This window comes from Pelobates fuscus, chromosome 11 (genome assembly GCF_036172605.1).
Source record: "Pelobates fuscus isolate aPelFus1 chromosome 11, aPelFus1.pri, whole genome shotgun sequence".
NCBI lineage: Eukaryota > Metazoa > Chordata > Amphibia > Anura > Pelobatidae > Pelobates > Pelobates fuscus.
This window is the reverse complement of record NC_086327.1, coordinates 87619162-87638533: the sequence shown is the minus strand read 5'-3', so window position 1 is coordinate 87638533 and position 19372 is coordinate 87619162. Positions and strand designations below refer to the sequence as shown.

General features: G+C 39.0%; 1 protein-coding gene across 3 annotated transcripts in view; it reads right to left on the bottom strand.

Moving 5' to 3' along the window:
• Nucleotides 1-19372, bottom strand: part of PRDM16 (PR/SET domain 16) — a 532436-nt gene that overhangs the window by 69647 nt on the left and 443417 nt on the right. For all 3 annotated transcript variants that reach the window (XM_063436810.1, XM_063436811.1, XM_063436812.1), the window contains exon 4: nucleotides 18820-18954. In XM_063436810.1, coding sequence (XP_063292880.1) covers nucleotides 18820-18954 — 135 coding nt within the window. The remainder of the gene's footprint in view (nucleotides 1-18819; nucleotides 18955-19372) is intronic.

Genomic DNA, 19372 nt, shown 5'->3' with positions numbered 1-19372 from the left:
TCCCTTGAGGAATGGCTATATCATTATTATATTTATATAGCGCCAACAAATTCCGTAGCGCTTTACTATGGGTGGACTAACAAATATGTAATTGTAACCAGACAAGTTTGACGCACAGAAACAGAGGGGTTATTGAGTTGAGTTAAATTCTATATTTTCTTATATTTATTTATTTTATTGCTAACTATATTATTTAGTAGTTACTTAATCGTTAGACTGTGACACACACCCCAGGACCCTCCTTCCTCCTGCCCAGTTGGCCCTACTTAGGACCAGTGTTAAGGTTAGAGAAACTGGACACACTGCTCATGAGGATAACCAGGTCTATATTCAGTATTTAGTTTTCTCTGTATGCCTGTGCACAGAATGGATGGAAGGCATTCTATTTGCCAGGGCCCTTGTTAATCTCAGTTAGATAGACCCCATATCTTTGTGTTTTTAACAATCCTTATCTGCAGTGAGTATGAATCAGAGAGCTTGGTTTTCTCAAGGATACCTTTGGGGTCTCACAGATCCAATACAGTTATATTTTTATTTATTCATTACATATTTTGTCCTATCAGCAACAGAGAGCAGACTTTTTTCACATTCATGTACAGCTAGGTTGTGCTGCATAGCCTTAATGCCATTGTATCAATAGTGACACCAAACCCATGAGCCAAGTATATAGGGTTTATACCAAAAACTTGCCATTTTGCATCCAGAAAACTGGCACACTATCTAGTCCAGACATCGCTGCCTCCACTCAGATGTTTCTGACCTACAACTTCCATAATTCTCTGATATCCATTGCATTGGAAGATTCTGGGAGCTGTTCATCATCAACACATAGGGGGTCAGAGATTGACCCTGAATTAGGCATATTGTCAGGAACCTATCCTGACAACCAAGGGTTATGTTTCTTTTATTTCTGCTTCTTTAATAACAAGTTCTAGTTTCCCACCACTAGTGGCCTCCCTAACCACTAGAACTGAACTTACCTTCATCATCTTCACCTGGACTAATTACGAATCCTACATAAGGCTACACCCTGCTCAATACAGGGCCTTTGCAATGAAGTTGATAGTCAACCAGAAAGACTGCTGTTCCTGGCTCCTGTAATCATACAGGAGAACTTACCTTCTTTGCTACCTTCTTATTGAAAACCAACCTGATCTAAGTTATCATCCTTTTGTTACCAGTCTACTTTATTCAAACCTGAACAACTCTACAAATCCAGCCTTATTATCAGCCTGCTCTATTCCAACCTGAACTACGCTACTAACCTGATTTATACATCCCTGAACTACACAACCAACCTGCTCTATACCAACCTGCATAACACCAACCTGGACTTCACTGCTAACTAATATTGCAAGGTGTTATTTACCTGTTTTTATCAGTGCTCCTTCCAACAGGGGGCTGATTCACTAAACTGCTATTTTATTTGTAATTCGGAAACCTTAATGTTCTATTTTACTTGTTTTTCTATATACTCTATACTTTAAACTACATGTGTTTGCTACTAACTAATTATATCCTGTTTATAATCCTGTCTGGGGCATTAGCCTAAACCTCTATTTCTATTATTTTACCTATAATTTTGTTTATAGGTTCTTTCTACCTTTGCCTATAATTCCGTTTATAGGTTCCCCTTCTTTCCATTACCAATAATTTCGCTTATAGGTTCTCCTATTTTTCCTTCTCCCTATAATCTCATTTATAGGATTTCCTGTTACTTTACTATGTCCAAACTAACCAATAAAGAACCTAATTTTAACTCTGGCCAAAGTCTCTTATCTGACCTGCTCAAGACCATGACACACATGTCTGCATGTGATCTTGGAAAGGTATGCTGCTAATTTGCAGAGGTATGTGTGCATTTCTTGGCATCAATATCCTGCCAGGGTTACATTATAAGTGAGAATTCAATGTGAATTTTAAATTGAAGATCAGAGTAGCAAAACACAAAGTATATTCAATGTGAATTTTAAATTGAAGATCAGAGTAGCAAAACACAAAGTATATTCAATTTTACAGTTTGGCTATTTTGACCTTTAAATTTAATTAATTCGCTTTGATTTCATCTTGAATTTACCAGCGAATCTTTTTTAACTTTGGCAAAAGTGACTACATCAAATAAAAATGTGTTTAGTGTTGTGGGAATATATGACAATTAATTATACTACTAAACAAACAATGGCTAACAGTGCAAACGTTTGAAATATTTAATATTAACAAGCACAATTATTTGCAAGGTGCCATTAAAGACATATTTTTTTTATTTATTTAAGAGTTTGTAATAAATAATAATGCATTTTTTTTTCTGTAAACCATTCAAAATGTAGATGGTTGCTGAAAGTGTTTTCTTAACATGTTACACGTCTGACAAATACAATTGTTTTTGACTAAGGGTACCTTCCTGCCAGCCAACATTAAGAAAGTCCAGACATCTGGGTCTGTCTCTCCAGTTCATTTTGGAACAGAGAAGGGAAGGGGAAAAAGTTGCTCCTGGTGTGTTTTATTTGTTTAAATATATGTTAGACTGTATTTTTTAAGACTGGTGGAAGAATTGTGTATTCTGTTAAACAATTAACTGCATTGTGTTCCCTAGCAATAGAAGGATAATTTATTTGTGTTCACTGCATGACCATTTCTTAAGGAAATTGTCCATGAATGTAACCTTCACAGACACTCTTACTTTCCATTGGTTTTATGTTTACATAACATGATGCAAGTCCTGCTAAATTTCAATCATCCTCTTCTACGCTCATTCATCTCTGAGAAATTAATGGGAGGCCCTGTTTAGCTACTGATAATATAGCTATATATTGTTATTATTATTTTATTATTATTGCCATTTATATAGCGCCAACAGATTCCATGGCACTTTACAATATAATGAGAGGGGAATTTAAATATAAATAGGACAATTACGAATAAACTTACGGGAACAATAGGTTGAAGAGGACCATGCTCAATCGAGCTTACATTCTATAGGAAGTGGGGTGTAAAACACATAAGTATCTATCTATGTATTTTTAAGTTTTATTCCGAAAAGCTTGAATTGCACTAACTGTGCATCTGGCTCACTCAGTGTTGTGTGAAATAGGGATCTCTGGGGAAAAAAATTGGTTTATCTGTTAAAGGCAAGATGGCTGCAGAGTCACCTGTTGAAACTGATTTGATGCAATGAGTTCAATTTAAGTTCGATCAGACTAGAAAAATGGCTCACTTGGTATTAAAATATAGCAAATAGCGTTGGCATTTTATCATGCTCAGACTTGTAGACAACTTGTCAAAGGAAACAGCTAAGTTGCTTAATTTGGAGATTTTAGGTTGGATAATGTCCAAACTTTAATGCTTGAGAGCATGCTGGAAGCATTAAGCTCCAAGATGTTGATCTCTGCATGAGTGGAAATGGGGATCAGAAAAAAACAAGGTCACTGGATCCTCTAATAACTAGAGAAAGTGATAAATGCTTCTCATTCACTTTCCCCATTAAGTTAATAATATACCTGGCCACTGAAGGTGATTCCTGGGGCAGTGCTGCACAGTAGGCAGCACTGCCTTTCAGTGTCTCCACGCTCTGCATGGGCATGCTGAATCTTCCTCATAGAGATGCATTGATTCAATGCATCTCTTTGAGGAGGTGCTGATTGGCTAAAACTGCATTTGGCACTGCCCCCATCCCACCTGCTTGCAGATTTCAGCCAATTAGCTAAAAATTGGCAATTATGATGTCACCAAGGAAGCAGATCATGGGCGGGGCCAGCATCGGCATCATTGGCATTTTCATCTTTTCTAAGAGGGCTAAGTGGAGGGGGGGGGGGAAGCCACCTAAATGGGGCATTAAACACTATAGATTCAGGAATACATATTTGTGTTCCTGACCCTATAGTGTTCCTTTCATTGATGTAGATTTTAAGGAACATTATAGTGTCAGAAATACAAGCATGTATTCCAAACATTGTAGCTTGGAAACTGCCCTTTAAGTGACCAGCACTACTTGGTTCCATTTAAAAAAGTATAAAACATATCTTTTTGCTGTGCTGCCCGAGTCCGATTGCGGTTTGCTCTGCCTCCTTGGCTGAGATCATCAAACTTGATGATTTCAGGCAATCCAATGCTTTCCCATAGGAAAGTATTGGGAGGCTATTGCACATGAACGGCAAAATGACATGCAGCACCACTCAGCATCTTCTCATAGCAATGCATTGAATCAATGCATCTCTATGGGGAACGTTCCGTGTCTGCATGCAGAACGGGGCGACACATCTTGCAGCGCTGAGCTAGTAAGCACCTCTAGCGGCCGTCTGAGTGAATGTCACTGGAGGTGTACCTAGGCAGCAATGTAAACAACGCCTTTTTATCCATATGTAATACTGCCACTGAATACCCAGAAAAGAAAAAGTACGGCAACTGTAAAAAAAAAAAAAAAAAATCTTGACAACATCATTATTATTTACCCCATAAATTGTGTGTGTGTGTGTATGCGTGTGCGCGCCAAGTCCAGGTATTGCCTCTTAAAGATAGATTAAATTCCTATATAAAGATTGTAAATTAGGTAAGGAGTGTCCGGGATTGCACCTGGTAGTCAGCACAGAGAAGCACACACAGAACAGAAAAGAAAAAGAAGAAACAATGTTTCCATGTCTCCTCGTCATTTGCAATATATGTATTGTCTGTGTCTGGACTGGACTGGATTGCTACATTTTTAATGAAAGAAAATTAAGAATCAAAAATGTTTGCCCAGCTTGTAGCGGACATTCTGTGTTTTATTAAATGGTGTAAACATGATCATTCCCCTTCATATATGGAACTAGGAATTCTAAGAACTGGGCAATATTTAGTAAAGGTCATAGAAAAAGAGCACAGTTAGGAACATTAATGTCAGCATTGAGGATGAATGAAGAGAAGATGGTTGTGTTATCTCTTACACTAAGGCAATCTCTGCAACGCTACTGGATAGAAAAATCAAAGCATGAATATGAAATATGTATAAGGCCATGCCAAATATCTACTAGGGGTACTCCAGAAAGAAATGATATTTTTTTTACAGACAGTTCCCTTTTAATTATTAAAGGTCCTAAACTTAACCACTTCCTATTCCACTTTACATTTTGGTTCGATGAGGCATTTTTAAATATCAACTTGAACACGTCATTGTAGCAGGAAATACATATACTTATTCGGTAACTTTGCAATCAACTGAAATGAATTCAGCATTTACATTTGTTTGGATCACTATGGCAAGAGGACCATTCGGCTATCATTGTTTGTTTTTTTTCTTGCGCCTTTGATTTTTTTGTTTTTCTTTTTATTACAGAGGTCATGAACATGGGTAAGATCAATAAACATGGATAAGATTAAAAGATCTCCAAATCTCTATTATATGGTTGGAACAACGACTTTACATTTTGATTTTTAAAACATTTATTTTATTATTTACAAGTTTAGCAGTTTTTTATATACCAAACTGACTGTACCAAGAAAGGTAAGGGACGGATCCAGGGGGAATCAGGTCAAATGTACCTCTCCAAGAAGCAAAGCCAGACAGATACCAACCCCTTGTATGTTGAATTAGATCATACTTTGATGGTATATTGACAGAAAGTACTATGTGTCACAAAACCATGGCTTTTTAAACCAAAGCTAGCTATTTCTATATCAGCATTCACAGTTTCCACTTTTCCTCTTAAGCTTCTCTCTGTGAGGTCAAAAATGAACCCATCTTCTCCTGCTATCATCATACTCTGGGAATGCAGCAGCAGACCCCTGCACCTAAACACTGCTCCCAAGAGTCCATCACCCGGCTTTGTGAGAGTCAACAGGAGGAGCCCAGGAAACAACACCCTTACATTTGCAGAGTCAGCCCTACTGTCATCCAGGTGCTAATGAACTTCAAACTCCATGCATGTTGTGAGGGACAGTGAACTTGTATGTGCGTGCCTATGTGTCAGTGAGTTTGCATGCTGTGAGTTTGTGTGTCTGTCAATGAGCCTGTCTATAGTGAGCCTATGTATGTATGTGCGTCAGTAAGTTTGTGAGCTTGTGTGTGTTCCAGTGACATTATTCGTTGTAAGCGTGTGTGTCCGTGAGCGTGTGTGTAGAGAGCTTGTGTCTGTATGTATGTGTGTCAGTGAGCTTGTATGTATACAAGTTATAAAAATTAAAATGAGTTAGATTAAAGAACTTTACATTTATTTTATATAATATGCTTGCCGAAACAGCAGCAATGATAAAGATTTTAATTTAATGAGCTTTTAAATGTGACTCCTTTACCATCTGACAATCAATTCTCAGCATAGGCCTTTCTGTGAGGAGAGCAGAAGAACCCTCCCACACGTGGTTCTACTGTCCTCTGTTGCACTGATACATCCCAGCAAGCATTTATCATGCTTATAAGTGGAATATAGGATGCGCTGATGCTGGTAAAATTAAGGAAGATTGCTTGTGGTAGTGTGACCAATCCGGTCCAAATACATCAAAGAAGGGGAGGTAGGAAGGCAGGACCAGAGATCGGGTGTTACAATAGTGATACTCTTTGACCTCTGAGAAAGGTTTCTTTATGATAATTGGTAACGTTACTGCTGTAATGTCTCTCTTTGCTAAATGTGACTTAGCTTGACAGGTTCACTTTAAAAGAACACTCCAAGCAACAGGAAAGCCCTTTTGCACCCCCATGCAGGTAGTTAAAATGCTTTAGAACAATTTGACTTCTTAACTTGGGTTTACCAGGTGTAACTCTGTGCCTCTACTGCCATTAGAAAGTTCTCAATAGTTCTCTAATCTGAGTCCGGCAATGTCTGCTGGAGGCAGAAAAGAGGCAGGAGTGGTGTGCTGCAATCCCAATGGACAAAGTCAAACATTTTGAAAACAATCTGACTGCTTACAATAGGGGGCACAAGTGGACTCCTGGCAGCATAACCATGGTTATGGTGATTGGAACGTTATTTTAATTTTATTTCTTGCCCACAAATATATGTATGTATAGTACTGCACATATCCAGTCTTATAATATTTATTACATATACTATATATTAAATGTATGACTGTTTGGAATAAAATTTCACTTTAGGTATTTTTTGACTCTTTACCAATTCATGCATTGGACATGTAGAGAGACAGTAGAAACAATTGTAAGCTGAAGTCTCCTACCCATAGTCATTTTATTTAAAGAGACACTATAGTCACCTGAACAACTTTAGCTTAATGAAGCAGTTTTGGTGTATAGAACATGCCCCTGCAGCCTCACTGCTCAATCCTCTGCCATTTAGGAGTTAAATCACTTTGTTTATGAACCCTAGTCACACCTCCCTGCATGTGACTTGCACAGCCTTCCATAAACACTTCCTGTAAAGAGAGCCCTATTTAGGCTTTCTTTAATGCAAGTTCTGTTTAATTAAGTTTTTCTTATCCCCTGCTATGTTAATAGCTTGCTAGACCCTGCAAGAGCCTCCTGAATGTGATTAAAGTTCAATTTAGAGATTGAGATACAATTATTTAAGGTAAATTACATCTGTTTTAAAGTGAAACCAGTTTTTGTTCATGCAGGCTCTGTCAATCATAGAGCCTGCATAGGGGAGGTGTGGCTAGGGCTGCATAAACAGAAACAAAGTGATTTAACTCCTAAATGACAGTGAATTGAGTAGTGAAATTGCAGGGGTATGATCTATACACTAAAGCTGCTTTATTTAGCTAAAGTAATTTAGGTGACTCTAGTGTTCCTTTAAAGCAGCACTGTACCCCCTCCCCCTGCCCCCCCTTAAAAAAAGAATCCTCATAAAATTCTCATTTTGACTGTTTTGGAATTTCACCCAAATTCCAACCCAGTCAAAAGACATATTGAGACAAATTTATAGGGGCTATAGGGGCTATATTGTCTTTGTTTATTTTCCCAGCCTGACACTTCTAGAAAGTGATGGCTGCAGGAACTGGCTCTGTCTATGGAGGTTCCTGTGGTCCGTGGGATCCTCCGCAGACTTCAATGCTGTGCTCTCTGGAACGTGTGATAGCAGTAACGTCGGCTCCTGGCGCTGAAGAAATAAGCTGAAAATAGCCACGCCCTCGAGGGACAGATTCAGGTAAGTAGAACTCACCTTTACCTGCCCCCCTCCCCTAAGCCACTGGATCCGTAGCACCAATGTCACTGTTGGGGTCTTTATAAATACAGCAAAGTCCCCAGTTGGTGACAGTGCCGCTTTAAATCTTACACACTGGCTCTGACTGACCACTTGAAACTCTGCTTTTTTTCTCTTCTCTGAAAAAGAGCACAATGCAATATTTCAATCCATTACACTTTCTGGTCAGACATATCATTGATTGGTCTTATTTCATTTGAGGTAAATATATAACTTTAAACCTCTACATGGGAACTACTAGCTTTAAACTTATGTAAGTAATCACCATTTTTAGTTTTACTTCTCACACTAAAATGGAAAAAAAAGAGTGAATGTAACTGGTACATGTGTTTCCTTTTTACACTAGACTACCACCTCTTAATAAAAAAGGCATTAACCACAGTGGATTAGTGTATTAGCTCGGTTATGAATTCACACAAATTTGCTCAGTGAAGTCAACACCACAAACCCACAGGTAACATGTGCGGTGAACAAACTGTTAGCGTAGGTCAGGTATGGGCAACCAGAGCTGCTTGAATAGTAATAAAGCTACAACTCCCTTACTACGTCCCTTAGACTGCCTGAGGGTGATAGGAATTCTTAGACACATAGTATGTAGAGCTTCAGAGGGAAAGAGTTCATGATGAATCCCTTCTTCAGGTTAAGGAACAGGAATAAAATGCTTCACTCTTCTGGCATCATGATACTATCAGGGTTATTTACTAAAGTGAGAATTGAGAGTAATTTAGAAACATAGAAACATAGAATGTGACGACAAATAAGAACCATTCGGCCCATCTAGCCTGCCCAATTTTCTAAATACTTATTTTATAGCTAGGATAGCCTTTTGCCTATCCCACACGTACTTAAACTCCCTCACAGTGTTAACCTCTACCACTTCAGCTGGAAGGCTATTCCATGCATCCACTACCCTCTCAGTAAAGTAATACTTCCTGATATTATTTTTAAACCTTTGTCCCTCTAATTTAAGACTATGTCCTCTTGTTGTGGTAGTTTTTCTTCTTTTAAATATAGTCTGCTCCTTTACTGTGTTGATTCCTTTTACGTATTTAAATGTTAATCATCTTGTCTCATCTTTTCTCCAAGCTATAAACTGAATTTCACATTTAAGGCCAAAGTAGCGGAAATGGAAACAAAGCTGACTTGGAGAATTTTTCCAGCTCGACTACTTTAAACTTGAATTTGAAATTCACTTAATATCCACTGAATTTTCACTTTAGTGAATAAACCAGCATATTTTTAAGAATTCCAAGCATTTATAGTTGTGGCATGCTTGACAGAGATTCATGGGAATTATAGTTCACCACCAGCTGGAGAGTGACAGATTGTCTTCACTGAATCAGATGACCATACATTAACCATCCTGGACATAGTTTCTTTGAAGCACATATATATTTAATGTATTACTTCATTTTATACTAAACTGAGCTAGTAAATGCCTTTACATAACTGTAGCCTGGCATCAAAATTAATTCTGAAAATGTGCAGTTCTTTCACATCTTTGACTGATTGCATGTATTGTATCTAATGAACAGTTAAAAAAAAATATATTTCATAAAAAGGAACTAATTGTCAGTAGTGATGTCGCAAACATAAAATTTTCGGTTCGCGAGCGGTGAACGTGAATTTCGGCAAATGTTCGCGAACCCGCGAACCGGGCGAACCGGCATAGACTTCAATAGGCAGGCGAATTTTAAAACCCACAAGTTGTTTCAAGGGGACTAACACCTGGACTGTGGCATGCAAACTCCGATCCGCGGCTGCAGCTTGCAGCCGCTTAGTAGATAACTCCCTAATTTCCACGGTATTAGGGAGTTATCTACTAAAAGGCTGAAAGACCTAAATTGGTCTTTCAGCCACATTTACTAATACTAAGTAAAGATTACTTTGTATTAGTAATTTCTGCCCCTACTCGCTATACCGCGAGTAGGGGCATGTCTAGTAAGCAGTGAGCTGCCAGTGGCTGTTCACTGTAAAAAACAAAAACAAAAAAAAACCTATTGACTCCCACCCCTGTGCGACGGGTGGGGGCCATAAATTACAATGGGGGGGAGGCCCGGCCCCCACTTCTGCACGGTGGGTGGGGGCCATAAAAATAATGAGGGGGGGACCTACTGTCCTCCCCCCGCCCCCACCCCTGCACGGTGGGTGGGGGCCATAAAAATAATGAGGGGGGGGACCTACTGTCCTCCCACCCGGCCCCCACCCCTGAGCGGTGGGTGGGGGCCATAAATCACAATGGGGGGGACCTAATGTCCTCCCCCCTGGCCCCCACCCCTGAGCGGCGGGTGGGGGCCCTAAATACTAAAAAGGGGGGACCTAAGGTCCTCCCCCCTGGCTCCCACCCCTGAGCGGCGGGTGGGGGCCCTAAATACTAAAAAGGGGGGGACCTAAGGTCCACCCCCCTGGCCCCCACCCCTGAGCGGTGGGTGGGGGCCCTAAATACTAAAAAGGGGGGACCTAATGTCCCCCCCCCGCCCCCACCCCTGAGCGGCGGGTGGGGGCCCTAAAAACAATGTGTCCCCCCCAGGTGACTAATTCTAAAGAACTTTCCCACGCTGTGTAAAATGACACAGAGCACTCTGATTGGTGGATTTCAAACCAACCAATCAGAGTGCTGTGACAGGTAAATGTAGAGACTTACCTGTCAGTCTCTTCATTTGCCTGTCAGAGCACTCTGATTGGATGGCTTAAACCCACCAATCAGAGTGCTCTGAGCCTAATTGCAGGGCGGAGCAAGGCTTTATAAGCCTTCCCCTGCCCTGCAGAGCTCAGTCTGCGCGGAGCCCTCGCCGGGTGAACATGGATTATTTTTTTTGCGGTCGTTTTTTTTTTTTAATTGCGTCGGTTATAATGGTTTTTATAGGTATATAAGTTTTTTTGTTTTTTTTTACAGGTACTTAGTTAAAGGTCCCCCCCTCATTATTTTTAGAGTGAGGGGGGTAGGTAGGGGGTTACTTTTTTGGGGGGGTGACTAGGGGTTTGGGGACCCCTAGTCACCTGGGGGGACACACATTTTTTTTAGGGCCCCCACCCGCCGCTCAGGGGTGGGGGCCAGGGAGGAGGACCTCAGGTCCCCCCCCTTTTTAGTATTTAAGGCCCCCACCCGCCGCTCAGGGGTGGGGGCCAGGGGGGAGGACATTAGGTCCCCCCCTTTTTAGTATTTAGGGCCCCCACCCGCCGCTCAGGGATGGGGGCCAGGGGGAGGACATTAGGTCCCCCCTTCTTAGTATTTAGGTTCCCCACCCACCACTCAGGGGTGGGGGCCGGGGGGAGGACAGTAGGTACCCCCCCATATCATTGAGTACATTTTGACAACCCCCCCCCTGCCCACACCCCCGAGCGGCGGGTGGGGGGGGTTTCAAAGTTTACTCAATGATATGGAATAGGGGGCGGACCAAACATCGCATATGTTCACCCGCCGTGGCGAACGCGAACAAGCGATGTTCGTCAGGAACTTTTCGCCTGCGAAATGTTCGGGACATCTCTAATTGTCAGAAAATAGAGCCCTGCTGAAGTTTAAAGGGACACTGAAGGCACCAATACCACTTTATCTCATTGAAGTGGCCTGGGTGAAGTGCTCCTGTTCCTTTGACCCTGCAATATAAAACATTGCAATATCAGAGACTGCCTTTAGTTGCTATTTACCAGACAGTCACTAGAGGTGCTTCCAGGCTTCTCACAGAGTTTAACTCCATGAAACAATGTTGATTTAATCAATACATTCATATTGGAAAGCTCTAATGCGTGTGTATTGAGTGCACTGTGCATTGAGCGTTAGGTTCCTCCATCGACATGACGCCGTTGGAATAGGAGACCAAACAGGTATGTAAAAAAGTTTTTTTAACCCTTTATTCACCAAGGGATGGGCTGCAGACCTATAGAAATAGGTAAAGGGACACTATAGCTTTAGGAATACAGTTCTGTATTCCTAACCTTATGGCGTTCCTTTAAGGGCAGATCTTTTTTAAAAGATTTTTTTTTATCACTTTAAGTGTGTTTCTTGTAACTTAACTATTTTGGCCTGAAATTTGAAACTTGGTTGTCAACTTACTGTATCTCACTGTTCATGAAAATAATAACATGTCTGTAGATTGTGTTTCTTTGTTACAATGGCTTTTTTTGTGTTGTAAAGTAGTTTGAAAGAAAAGTAACATGTTTAGAAATGCAAGTAATAGTGATGCTTTTAACTGTGCCAAAACGCTCTTGCTGATAATGGTGTGATAAAGAACTTGCATGGTCAAAATATTGCCTCGACTGTTTATACATAAAAAAGAAAAGAAAACTATTTTGGGAATTTAGGGAGTGTTGTTTTTTTTTCTTTTTTAACTGTCTTTTTAACTTGGGTGTTGGTGGTTCTTTAGCTTCCTGGCACCCCTAATATATGTAAATTACAGTGTGTGTTTGATTGCTTGTAATTTGTTATCCTGATAAAGTAAATATTGTCTATAAACCAAATTCCCAAATCTATCAGTAAAGACACATGACATAAATAAATCACTTCTTTATCGTAAAGGCCACACAAAAACAGTACGTATTTATGACTCCAGTACAGTCGTGTTCTTTATTCTAATTCTTAGTTCCAAGTGTACATAAATAGACAGGACTGACTCTATCTACTAAAGTATTGCATCTGTTTCCATTCTTAACAGGCTGGAAGGAAGTAAGTCTGCAGCCCAAATTCTAACTAGCGCCTAGCATAATATTGTAACTTAAGACACCTTTTGAATAGTACATAATTGAGTGTGGATGACCTTTCAAGCTCAAGTTAAAAATAAAAAATGTTTTTTACCACCCGGGTGATAATTGGAAATAAAGTAATTTACATTATCCTTTTTTGTATTAGCCTGCAGATTGTCATAATCAGCTGCCTAAAGAATAAAGTGTATCCCCTGACCTTGACGTTCCTTTTATAGATGGTTCTTTTTAAGTGTCGAAGCTCCTGGTTATCAATCACCATTGTCTGCTTTTCAATTATGCACACAGGGTCTTTTTATTTTTGCCAGCTGGGATGACCTAAGAGCTTCCATTGCAGTATGGCAGAAGCTCGATGTGGCGAAAGCATTTTGTGCAACTCAATGGCATATCTGTCACACAGTGTAGCACTTTAATCTTCTACTATTCTTAGGTATGTATTTTATTCTGATTATGAAACATAGGCGCTGGAAATGATTAGCTGCAGAGATATGTGATTGCTACACTGTAGTCATCTTTTTTGGCAGCTACAGAGGAGATTGAATGGAGCAAAGGCAACAACAAGGTACTTTAAAAATATCAAACGCATAAGCATCAATTTTTTGTTTGTTTCACTCGCTGTCAAGTAATGGAAAATGACCAATTTAGTTGAATTCTATCCAGTAAAGGAAAAAAACACACAAAAACAGAAAAACTGATCTCCCTGGGTGAGCACTGCTTATACCGCTACATCAACTTTAGTTTTGAGATTAATATGTAGGATTTTAGATTGGTTATCAAGTAGTAAGGCATAGTAAACTTAACGTTGACATTTTTGTCACACCTTTAAAATTAAAGGTTTTTTTTTTTTTTAATTACAAGAAACTCAGTTGCATATGAGTATTGAAATTCAGATTCCATGAGAAAATGTGTCAAAATGGTCTGTTTTAAAAAATAGATATACCGGTATATAAAAGGTTAGAAGTCACCAATGGAATGTGCCTACAGCTTCAAGTGGCTTCCGTGCTGATATCTCCAATTTTGTTACTTTAGGAAATTTTTTAGAACATCCACCAAGTTTAATATTTTCTGCCTGCCACAAGGCCCAACATGCAAAACTTAGATCACACCTAGCTAAAGTAGGAATAGAAATGGACAGGGACTTATTACAGGTTTTTTGGATTTGGCCAGGCTTAAATGTACTCTCCAGTGCCAGGAAAACATATTAATTTTCCTGGCACTGCAGGACCCTACAGTGCCCCTCTCCCTCCCACCCCACATCCCAAGTTGCTGAAGAGGTTAAAACCCGTTCAGTGACTTACCGGAGTCCAGCGCCAATGTCTCTATGGCGCTGGGTCAGGCTCCGCCTACTCTCCTCCCCCGCCGACGTCAACCAGCGGGGGAGACCTAATGCGCATTAAATGCTTTCCTATGGGGATTTTGGCGATGCTAGAGGTCCTCACATAGCGTGAGGATGTCCAGCGTCGTATAACATACTTTTCGTGTTCTAAAAACACCGAAGTCCGTCTAGTGGCTGTCTGATAGACAGCCACTAGAGGAGGACTTAAACCTGCATGGTAATTATTGCCGTTTGTATTAACTGCAATAATTACACTTGCAGTGTTAAGGTTAGTGGGAGTTGGCACCCAGACCACTCCAATGGGCAGAAGGGGTCTGGGTGCCTGGAGTGTCCCTTTAATGCTAAGGAAGATAAACCATAGCCTGAGAAAAAGGCAAACGTGGAGTCTGAGAATAATCCATGGTCTAGAAAAGGAGTAGGCAACCTTTGGCACTCCAAATGTTGTGGACTACATCTCCCAAAATAATCTTACAGCCATAATGCTGGCAAAGCATGGAAAGATGTAGAAAGATGTCTGATAGACAGCCACTAGAGGAGGACTTAAACCTGCATGGTAATTATTGCAGTTTGTATTAACTGCAATAATTACACTTGCAGTGTTAAGGTTAGTGGGAGTTGGCACCCAGACCACTCCAATGGGCAGAAGGGGTCTGGGTGCCTGGAGTGTCCCTTTAATGCTAAGGAAGATAAACCATAGCCTGAGAAAAAGGCAAACGTGGAGTCTGAGAATAATCCATGGTCTAGAAAAGGAGTAGGCAACCTTTGGCACTCCAAATGTTGTGGACTACATCTCCCAAAATAATCTTACAGCCATAATGCTGGCAAAGCATGGAAAGATGTAGTCCACAAATGTGCTCTTGGATCACCACAATAGGGTTAAGCAGAGAGTACAGAGAGGGCCTAAATAGGCTTATGAGGTTTATGATTGGTCTGCATCATTTCTGTGACACCAAATGTTGGTGGACATATTGGAAAAATCTGAGTAAACACCAAATGGTGTTTTGGCTTGGGTTTGATTTCTTCTTAGTTTTGAACATATTTTTCTCTCAATTAAAAGACTGAATTCTCATACACATTGGAGGTGTTCAAGATCCCACTAGACCAAATGACCATATTTATTGCTTCTTCCCATCACTGACCATTAGCCAAAAAGCAGATATTTAAAATGCTTTCTCAACATACATTACACACATAATGATCTACTTCTATGTTAATTATGTATTGTTTCTTCATTCTTTAGTAGGGATGGCCTTAACCAGTAGCATATATCCAGTGGCTACATACCTTCAAACAAATGTTTTTGCATGTATCGGCAACATCTGAGTAAGCACTAAACATTTATTTGAACAGTCATTTGAATGGACGTAGCCAATTTGTGTTTCTTTGATCTTAAAACAATTCTTATCTTAACACATAGACCATAAACTTTACTGTAAATTTATATATATATATATATATATTCATAACCCATGCAGATTGTTGACTTGCATATCTACACAATGATCCTGTATTGCTCAGTTAATTCTAGACCACTGCAGAAATTAGCCCCGTCTCTGAAGAAAATTAGCTGTTCTTTGAACCCCCTACTAGTAACTAACTATGTTTCTCAACTGGCATCGGGATAGTTATTATGAAAGCTGTTCAACACAAGAGGTATATTTTCTTAAATATCAAGTTAGTTATTTTATTCAAAATGCATTTCATGAATCTGCCCTTTCTATTTGGTTAATAGAAGCCTCCACTGCTGTTTTCCAGACAAAGACAAACCTATTCTACAGCTTAGGCACAGACTATCTATCCATCACTGTCAACTCTCAACTACAACTGTCTTCTGTTCTTACCAGGGGGAAAAAACTGACATCAATCTCCATTCAGGCATTTTTTTCATTGCCAGAAACCAGGATCTATGATTGTGGTCAATGCTTTTTCAGTTTTGCAATTAGGGAAGGGGTCTTTGAGCCAGATGACTCTAACCACATCAATTTCATTGGTGGAGGCCTCCTTGTTTATACAGAGGAAAATAAAATATCCTTTAGATTTCACTTATTTTTCTTTCCCTCAGAGGTGGGGTAACCTCATTCCAAGATGCGTGTGTGGTGGGAAATAATTTTATTTTAGAAGATTTAAAAAAAACTATCAGAATATAACATAAAAAAAATATTCAGTTTAATAACCTATTAATTCTTATATCGTTTATCCAGAATACTGTATTTCATATTTTATTTTTAAATCTATGATACATTGTGAAAAAAAAGTATAGACTGTGTGCAACAAGAGTATTTATAAATATAAATATTGCGTTCAATGTGTAAAATTGATGGTGGTGAATATTTCAATGGATAATTATGTATAAACACTGATTAAATATATTTTCATTTATTTGGGCATGCTTTTGAGTTAAATTTAATTATATCACAGCTGTAGTGGTTATGGTGCCTGGAGTGCACTTGTTTCCCCCCCTCCCCCCCAATGTTTTAGAATGGTTGAATTTATTGCCAGGCATCAATGGGACACTGCTCCCTGCCTCTACTACAGCCTTTGCAACACTTGAAGCTCTCTGGTTGAATAACTCTAGGGGGTGCAGAGCTTAGCCCATTGGCTGAGCTGAGAACGATCAGCTGATGCATTGAGCCAATTATCTAGCATGGCTTAGCAGGGCAGCGCTAACCAAAGCTTATTCTCCTGGCTGCAGAGAAGAGGAGGGGAGAGTTGCCCGGTAGACCCCAGATAGGATGACAACCCATTCTAAAATGGTTTGACTACTTACTATGGGGGGAACTTTAGGACACTCTTGGTGCACTGTAGTGGTTATGGTTCTACTTTACTATTTACGCTTTACTATTTATTTTCACATTTGGAAACAGGTTTCCCTAAACAGTATTTAAAAAACAAAACAAACAAAAAAAAAACATGCAATATATAATTATAAAAATATGATTGGCAGATGCTCCGTTCTCCTCCTACAAAATATGTGACGACAATAGATCTGATTGGGTGCCCATTTATATCTAACAGTCCCTAGAATATGGCACAATGCATTGTCATTGTGGGATTGTGGAATGTGGTTCACGTGTTTTAACATTATGTTGATGCCATAAAGTATAAATCTAAATAGCTAACAAAAAAATCAATCAATCAATCAATCAATAAAATGCAACCTTTGCATTTGCTATGAATTTGGCTAGCACAGTATATTGATTACATTTTGCCCATACCATGTATTTTTTTTATGAAAAGTACACTTAATCCAAATTAATTAACAAAAAGTGCATGATTAGATAATCATCTAAGGCTGTTATATATTTTTTTTTTTTTAAGTAATACAATTTAAGACTGAAATTTTCCAGTCCATTATTAGGTCAACATTCAAACCTACGGTGCAATTTTTAGCATCTTTTAAAATATCAGAAAAATAAAATCAATCGAGCATCAGTCGCATGAAGGATTTTATTAGAAAAGCCTTTGTGTTCATATTATACATGACCAGAGGCTATATGCCAATCAACAGTTGTGGTTGGTAATTGTGTACGTGATTGGATCAGTGTGCCTTTGAATGAACACTCAGGGTTTAATCAAAGTGATTGAACTGACTGAATCAAGCTTTGGTCAGCAGAGATCAAAAATCTTTTTTCTTGTGTAAAAGCTGTTCAGTGTTCAGCATGAAATGAATTGTGGCCCATGTCCAAAAGTCAGTGACCTAAGTTTCACTTCACATACCCACAGTTGTAAGGTGCTTTATGGTTAAAACTCTCAAGGGAAGGCCAAAATTTGGACATGGACACAAATATTTTGGTTCTGAAAAGCAGTTTATTTCAGGCAGAATAATAACTGTAATTTACGAAGGCATAAATAAACTGCACTAATAAATTGCACAATAGAGACAACCACTAATTACTATACTTTTTTTCTGCTTTTTGCGCTTGTAGTAATTTATCAATCAAATAAAGATTTGTTTGGAAATTGTATAACTGTGGTCATATGTTTACAAAAAAGAGAACGTTTTGTTACATTAGAAACAAAAGTTGTTTTATTCACTAAACTCTGAATTATAGCACATTGATATCCAAAGTTCAAAATTAAAGCTAAAAGTGAATAAAGTGAATAAATGTCAATGTGATGTCTTCTTTTAAAAAGTTGTATTTTTTGAGTATTTTTATTAAGTATTTTAGTTGATTGTTACTGTGACTTGTTTTTACAGTTGAAGTAAAATTAAAAATAACAAAACAATTCAGCACTTACTTATTTTATATGTGATACAGTTTTACATTTATTTGTTTCATCTACATTTGGATAGTCCATTCTTAGTGTGGTGTTAAATGGAATGTGTTGGTTCGTCATACAAATGAAGTGATGGGTTTTCTTGGTGTAAGCATTTTGAACCCCTGGGAATTTAAGTGACCGTATTTTAATGTAATGATTGTTTGATATTTAGAACCTTCAACAGCTGACTCCCCTTTGGTGGTTGTCTGTATTTTGATGCCCTTCATTTGCCAGTAATTTTGCTCACTCTTTTGCCAACAAGACTCAACTCTGTGCTATATTCCTATGTTATCATTTCAGGAATAAACTTCCTTCAATATGTGTTCAGATTCTTTCAGGGAAATGCTTACATACTGTGAAGTAAACCATTTGATCTTTTGATGTTTTGAAGAGTCAACTTACCTGGTCATTTAGATGGCAGATAGCAAGGTTTTGATCATCGCACGAGCAAGCCATCCTTATAAACTTGAGCCAGTTTCCATTTCCAGTCTGGTTGCTGTCTACACACAATTTCTCATTTCCCATTTCATCTGAAATCTAGAAGAGGATAAAAAAATATTGATTTAGAAATAGATCATTGTGTTTACATGAAAATAATGTATTTTAAGACTTCCGTTGTATATCTAGGCCAATGACGACTAACCTTAACAGGGTAGATGTTTGTGAATAATATTGCCATTAATGCTCAACCACCCTTGTGTCTGGTTGAACACCACAGGAACTTTAGTTCACTGCCAGCTTCAACATCTGCACTGCCAATGGATCACTTGGTCTATAAATTCATTACAACCTACTACAATGGTTCTCAGCGCAGGATTCAATGCACACTAGAGGTCCAGGTTTTGTCAACATCTGCACTGGAAGAGAAGTGGGAAAACTTGGACTACTGGAGGTGCATAGAGGACTCGTACTTAATGACAATATGAGATACTTTACAAATTTTTTGGACTGAATA